The 7,762-nt window shown below is 38.4% G+C and overlaps 1 protein-coding gene across 1 annotated transcript; it reads right to left on the bottom strand.

Annotated features, from left to right (window-relative positions):
• Nucleotides 1-4,894: 4,894 nt before the first annotated feature.
• LOC131923278 (cyclin-C-like) lies at nt 4,895-6,265 on the bottom strand. Its single transcript, XM_059278254.1, has one exon. The coding sequence runs from the start codon at nt 6,149-6,151 to the stop codon at nt 5,303-5,305; it is 849 nt and encodes a 282-aa protein (XP_059134237.1). The 5' UTR covers nt 6,152-6,265; the 3' UTR covers nt 4,895-5,302.
• Nucleotides 6,266-7,762: the final 1,497 nt, after the last annotated feature.

Raw genomic sequence — 7,762 nt, 5'->3', positions numbered from 1 at the left:
TACTTCAAACCGAGTAGACTAGGACAGGTACCCAAGGCTTTTTTTCTAAGGAAAGCCAGTCAGTCCTCACTGTCCTCATGTTTCCTCAACTCTGCAGAAATAGGATGCCCTCAAAATCACTAGAAACTTTCTGCTGCCATGGTCCAAGTAGTTCCTTCTCTTTGCCTTTATTTCCCATTGTATGTATTGAGGTATCTTAGGAAACTCTTCATCTCCATAGCAACCCACCTTCCTGCTCTCCGTGCTCCCTCCTCTGCTCTCAAGTTCTTCAGAGTTGTGTCCTTCATCCTCTAAACTGTTCTTGAGAAATCGTCCATTCTCACGGCAGTGCTGATGATTCCAGTCCATCATCGTCAACCACTTCACTCCCTCTGCTCTTCCTAGGTTCTCCATTCCAGACCACAGCATGAAGCACCTGCCTTGCTACTGAAGTTAGGGGTCTGGGCTACTCTGCCTCTTTGTTCTCCTTCATAGCCCTGTACACAGTAACAGCCAGATTCTGTTATTATTATCTCCTAAATGTCTCCAGAACCCATTAACGTCTTTTCATATTCTGGAATACCACCCTCTCCTTCCTGAATGACTGGGACAGTCAAACTTATCTTCTATGTCTTATTTAGTTTGATATGAATTCTCTTTCAATTTTTTATTTATATTATTGTGAGAAATTTATATGAATTATATATAATTTTTATTATTATGAGAAAAATAAAACATTCTTCCTGAAGTCAAATTAATAGCTTGTTGAAAATGCTTCAAGAGAATCCTCTTGCCCTACTATTAAATACGAAGTACTTAGTGTTTTATACTGTACTTTGGAGATAGAGCATAGGTTTGGTTAGTTCCCAGGGCCATCTCCCTCCTTATCTCCACTATGTGCTTGTGTACACTGAACTAATAGCAGTCTCACCAACACCAGAGCACTCTTCACACTTCAGTGAGACCTGCACTGTGACCTCCTTTGGAAAGAGTCCCCTCTCTTACATCCATCACACCCCCCCCCCCGCGTCTTCTTTATCTCCTAAGATGCCATCTGCCCTCTTCTCCGACCACCTTCTCAAACCAAGGCAAGATCCTCTTCCTGGGTGGTGAATATCTCTAGGCCTTTAGCCAACAGTTGCTTTACTGTGTTTTAAATTTCTGTTTCTACCTCTGCTGCTGGATAAGCTGACACAGGATATATTCTTGGTATATTCTTTCTTAAATCCCAGCGCATTCTACAGTGCTTGGTCATACTTATCAGGTATATGGATTCTTAGAACTGCTCAAGTACAAACTCAAACTTAATGGATTTTCCACTACCACTCTGTGTCTACCCTCTAACCTAAATCTGTGCCACAGTACAGTGTGACATTCTCTGCTTTTTAACTACTTAAGTGTTTTTAGTCCAATTTGTAGTTTATCTCCTCCTTGAATCCTAAAGTAATCTGACAGAGATAAAATAGATATAATGCTTACCATCCTTTGTCTCTCCTTTATCCATGTTTGCAAAAGTATGTCAGAAATATATATTGATACATATTTTGTCCCTTGACCAAAAAAAAAAAAAACACTATAAGGAAAAGTGTCTAGATTTCACATAATTTAACTACTCTATACCTAACACTGTAGCAAATACATACAACTTGATTAGTATTTGCATGATGTTTTTTAATAAGAATAACCCCCACCCCATAGGCTCCTATATTTGAATGCTTAGTCACCAGGAAGTGGGACTATTTGAGAGTATGGCCTTGTTAGAGGAAGTGTATCCAATAAGTGTGGGCTTTGAGGTTTCCAAAGCCTAAAGCAGTCCCAGTGTCTCTCAGTTTTTGTTGCCTCTGGATCTGGATGTAGAACTCTCAGCTACCTCTCCAGCACCATGTCTGCCTGCATGCTGCCATGCTCCCTACCATCATGACAATGGACTAAACCTCCAAAACTGTAAACCAGCCCCAATTAAATGTTTTCCTTTATAGGAGTTGCCACAGTCATGGTGTCTCTTCACAACAATAGAACACTGACTAAGATATATGTTTAACAGGATTATTTTCAGATCGGCTCCTTAAAGTGTGAATATTTAAAGCTATTAATTCATTACAAAGCATTTCTGAATTCTGATACGTAGAATTTCTATTTTTGCTCAATTCAAGTTCTGGACTAAGTTTTCTGATTTTTATGCATAGATTATATAGAAATAAATTCCTGAATTTCAAAATATATTAAGAGAATGTACAATCGTACAATAGATTTTTTTAACCATATTGAATTAAGGTTAATGATACGGAAGAAATTCCTTTTCTGAAATATTTTGAGGTTTGCTTATTTACCTAATGCTTAGCCAGTTCTACAAATTTGTTAAGCATACTGGAAAATGTGTACTACCACAATGTTTTGAATGTTTTTTAAATACAGTTAGAATGAGCATGCTAGAACAATTTTTATTACAATGATCCAGTGACCATGAACCAGGCTGCTTGTCACAATTATGTATTTATCACTAAAAACTAGTTCTTTCTATTTTTCTTTGCACATTTCAATACTATAATATTACCTTCATGCATCTTTACAAACTCATTTGAATTTTATTTGATACTTCAGGGGGGGTTTTCACAATGTTTCTCCACTTCAAAATCTACATGGTTGGGAGTTAACACAGTGCGCTGGCTAGCTTTGAACTCGCTTTACATAGTGTAGCTTTCATCTCTATTCATTCTGCTTTGCTTTGTTGTTGTGTTTTTGTTGTGTTTCTTATAAAAAGAATAGGCAACATTTTGCTTTGTCTTCTGGCTGACAGCCTTTGCTAACTAGCACATTTAGTATTTGTAACAATTGGGACTCTTCTACTAATACGTCTAACTACTTGTCTGTACACATGAAGCCTGTTTCTTCTACATTTTTTCCCTGTCCCATTGGTTTCTTTTAGATTAAGATTTCTTCCTCTTTCTTTCATTTCTCATCAATAGTGTGGGTGTTATCAACAGCAACTTGTATTTTAACATTTACAACATAATGACCTCTGAACGTAATCTTTGTAGTGAATAATATGGAAACTTTGGGCTCTAGCTCCTACCTGATCTTCTTTAACTGACAGAGCTTCATTCTCTTCTTGAATTTTAAGCCTACCCCATGGATATTGCTAATGTTTCATAGCATCATATCTACCATGTTTTTAAGTTATATTTCCTTCTTGAATCAGATTTTCTTTACAAGGTTATTCTTTTCCTTCAAAAATTTAGTTTAAAAATGTTCTAACACCAGGTCTATTTATAATAAACACACTTGATCTTCCTTACATTTTGAATTAAAATTATATTATGATTTCATTCCTGGGATTTGGTTTCATGGCATATAGATCTCTGGCTTGCACTCACTGTGCTCAACGTTGGAAGGTATTCCTCCATTGACTTTCAATGCCCATGGCTGCGGATGGATCTGAGGTCATCGGCACTTTTTGTCTTTTCTCCCTGGCTCTTCTCAAACTCTGCCCTTTCTCTTCAGTACTATACAGATTTACTTTGAAAAAGTTGATGTGCATTTCATTTCATTTGCATTGTCTCTGATTCCCTTTGCTTCCTGAATAAGAATTTTTAACAAGGTTCTGGAAATTTTTGAAGCATCATTTCTGACAACTGACATTGGATTTGGGAGGTACATCGTCATGCATGTATATTGGACCTTTTGACTTTGTCTTCTAAGTTTCTTAATTTCTCTTCCCACACCTCGCAGATTTTTCTTTTGGCTTGTCATCTAGTACACTAGTTCTTTTACTGATCAACCTTTATTACTAGAGATATGCAAAATGGGCATAATAGACAATTGTATAAGCTTATTCCATGAACCCCGTCTAGGATAAGAAATTGAATATTAATAGCGCCCTGGACACACAACTCCCCACCACTTCTTCCTTGATGGCACCTCTCTGCTAGCCCCAAAAGGTAGACTATCCTGGCATTTGTCCTAACTACAATCTTCAATCCTCTAAATAAATACCCTTCAACAGCCTTTGAGCTCTGACTGCTATTTTAAACTAATATAAGAAGCATCATATAGTATGAATCCTTTCACATCTAGCTCACTTACATGATCATTATGTTCTGACATCTGTCCATATTAATTTGGGTAGCTATCATTTGTTTATTTTCATTCTCATTGTGGAACCAAAGATATCTTGGTTGTAAATATTTATCTCACTTCTTCAGGTTTCCAGTTTCTAATTTTGACCCAGTAACATTTATCTATTACCTCTCTGGTACCTTCAAGATGAGATACTTGAAAATTGCGTTATATTTTCCATTTTTCTTTGCTAGTATTCACTTTTATGTATGTGCAAACAAGCATGTTCATGTATAGAGGGGTGCACATGTGTCTATATGCACATGGATGCCAAAGAACAGTGCTGTGGGTCATTCCTCAGGCACACCCGCCATTTTTTGAGGCAAGGTCTTTCACTGGCCTGGAACTCATTGACTAGGCATGGATGGCTAGTCAGAAAGTCCCAGGGGTCTGCTTTTCCCAGTCTCCCCAGCACTGGGATTACAAGCTCACATTAAGATTTAAGATCATTTCTGGCAATCTGACTCAGGTCCTCGTGGTTACAAGGCAAGTACATTAATACTGGCCTATCCATCTTTCCAGCCTCTCATTTACCTCACTGTTCTTTGATGTGCTTATCAGACTTAAATTATTTTAAATGTCCTAGGTGTATAAGAAGTCCCAAAATTATCTCTTCTATTTATGGCATGCATTCATTTATAAATTCAGTTATTATGTTATTTCTAGAGGCTTATTTTGCACAGTTACATTATTTTAGTGAACACACACACACAATGGCATCCCATTGATCTCTGTTTCTACTGACTGTCAGGAAAATTCATGTCTTGGTATTTTTTTTTTTTTTGGTTTTATGTTTTTATTCTTCTGTAACTTTGGGCCCTCATACACAACAAGCATTCTGGAAGTTAGTGTCCATACTCATTCAGAGATGTAAGTTAGCGCTTGGGATTTCACTATTATTACAGGTATCATTCAACATAGAGATTACAACTTCTGGACAAATTTCCTACAAGATCAAATCAGACATGTAAAACGCTATTTCTATTCTTTAGGAAAATCCAAAGTGTCTTTCAAAAAAACAAAAACAAAAACAAAAACAAAAAACCTGCTGTCCAATGACATCATAAAATCATATGGTAATAACAAACCTTTATACATTAAAAATATGGTAATTTCCTAGAAAAATGTTGAATATTAAAATAAAAATAACTAAAGCTGAAAATACCAGTAACTGTGACAATAGGAGATTGCCTTATCTTGTCCATCATCATCTTGCAGCTTCAGGCCCTGCCATTAGTGGAGAATCACTCAGGGAGCTTCTGTTTGGAGGTGGTTTTGGTTTCGGCATCTTACTAAGAATAGTTGCCATCTCTTTTCTCTCATCAAAATTCTTCCACTGCTCATATAGTTTTAAAATAACCCTGATTATTTCCAAAATCTTCTCCATGTCCACAGAAAGTTCCGCAAACCACTGCCTAGCAGCTTTCTGTTGTACAACACAGGCTACATGTAGGCAAGCCAAAGCTATCATGAAAGGCGGATACAGCAGACAAAGATCTGTGCGGTAGGTATCATTCACTATCCTCCATGCAAGGGGAAGCAACACGTCTTCTTGGCCCATGTCCTGCACGTACTGGAGCAAAGGTCTATAAGGATGATACACTATCAAGCAACAATCCATTAATTCTAAAAGGTAAAATTCACATTCTAGTATATGATTCATCCTGTATGGAAATTCCTTTGGAAAAGCATATGAAAATCTAGTTTTTAATACAGAAGTAGTAGCAGCAATCAGTCTTGTATTTGAGACTACACCAAATTCCTCTACTTTGGATGCCAGAAACACACATGTAGGAGCCATTAATACAGGATCTATACTTTTCAGAGAATACCTGGCATAGAATCTCTTGAAATAGACTGTAGCAGTAGCAATAACCTGTTGTCTTAATTTAAGGTGTTCACCTAATGCTTGGATAACATTTGTAAAAAATATTTGTAACTTCCAATACTCTTCTTCTGAGAGAAACTTTAAGTCCTTCTGGCGCTCTTTCAACAGATCTTGTTTATCCAAAATCCACTGCAAATAGTGGGAGCTCTGCCAGAAGTACCCTGCCATGGAATACTGCTTGCCCTGATACAAAAGCACCAGCCAGCAGAGCGGCCCATGGAGCGACCATAGACCCAGTCCAGGCGGCCGCGCTCCTCAACCTGACTGGCTGGGCTGCACCCCACAGCGCCATGTCTTGGTATTTTATATTGTATGTGTACCTTCATATAAATGTGTACGTGTGTGTGTGTGTGTGTGTGTGTGTGTGTATGTGTGCGCGTGTGTGTGCACATACATGTGTTTAAGAACTACCTGTTACCAGGTGAGTACTACTTGACTGTATGATATAGAACAAGTTATTAAAGTTCTCTATGCCTCTGTCTGAAAATGAAACTGTTAATAATACTTTGCTACAGTTTATGAAAAAAGTTAAACATTTTATAAGAAAAATTCATATTCTGAAAATGCAATGGAACAAATGTGAATCCTCGGTCTAAAATGCAGTGTATTCCCTTTGGGTGTGGTAGCATGTGTCTCAGATTCCAGAAAAAGTACAATGTATTCCCTTTGGGTGTGGTAGCGTGTGTCTCAGATTTCAGAGCTTGAGAGATTGACATTGGAGCACCATGAGCTTCAGATCAGAACGGGCTACAGAGCAAGCTTCAGGCCGACCTGAGCTACAAAACACAACTCAAAACAAACAAGCAGAAAATATAATAAATTCCTTAAGGTTTTGTTTGCTCCTGCCATGTGTCTAAGGACATTGCCAACCTGAGATATCTCTGAACTCCAAGTTGATATTCACGTTTTGCTTTATTAAAAGTTTAAATCATACAAGAATACAAACTTTCTGGGCGGTGGTGGCGCACGCCTTTAATCCCAGCACTTGGGAGGCAGAGGCAGGCAGATCTCTGTGAGTTCGAGGCCAGCCTGGTCTCCAAAGTGAGTTCCAGGAAAGGCGCAAAGCTACACAGAGAAACCCTGTCTCGAAAAAAACAAAAAACAAAACAACAAAAAAAAAAGAATACAAACTTGTGCTCCAACTTGTGTCGACGCAGGTTGGTGGTTGAGAATTCTCAGGAAATACTGTTCTCCTATTTTTTGAGCTGTGCCATGCTCTTTATTGTCTCTTTTCCAAGGAGTATTTTTCATCTACATTCATGCTCTGCACATTCTAGTGTTGGATGATCCCATTGTTTTGATGGTGCCTCATACCTTCTTGGATCCGTGACTTAAAACACCTCACTCTTTCACGTGCTACACAAGCCCAGGCTTCAGTTTCCAGGGATACAGATACTGTAGGTCAATGCCTGTTCCAGAACCCACAGAAACTGTGGATTTAGAGCTACGTACTGCCCCTGACCCTCGAGGGCTTCCTTCTTTCCTAGCCAAGCTGGCTGTGGTTATAGCCACTGTCACAGAGTTCAGTATTTTAGTTGTGGTGTATGTGGCAGGGTTTCTCTAAATATCTAACTCATGACCATGAAGAACGTCACATGCAATGGTACATTCTCAGTGGCACAGATGTCCTCTGATGCAATGACAGTTCCTACCTAATACACCTTAAGAAGAACATCCGTATCTTGACAAAGCTGTTTTCTACAAAAAAAATCCATTTACCCACCCAAATGTCCTCCAGCCCATGGGAGAAGCCAGGCATACAGAGGCTTTGAAGTGTTG

This window comes from Peromyscus eremicus, chromosome 13 (assembly GCF_949786415.1).
Source record: "Peromyscus eremicus chromosome 13, PerEre_H2_v1, whole genome shotgun sequence".
Classification (NCBI taxonomy): domain Eukaryota; kingdom Metazoa; phylum Chordata; class Mammalia; order Rodentia; family Cricetidae; genus Peromyscus; species Peromyscus eremicus.
The sequence above is the reverse complement of the archived record's forward strand: the minus strand, read 5'-3'. Positions and strand labels throughout refer to the sequence as shown.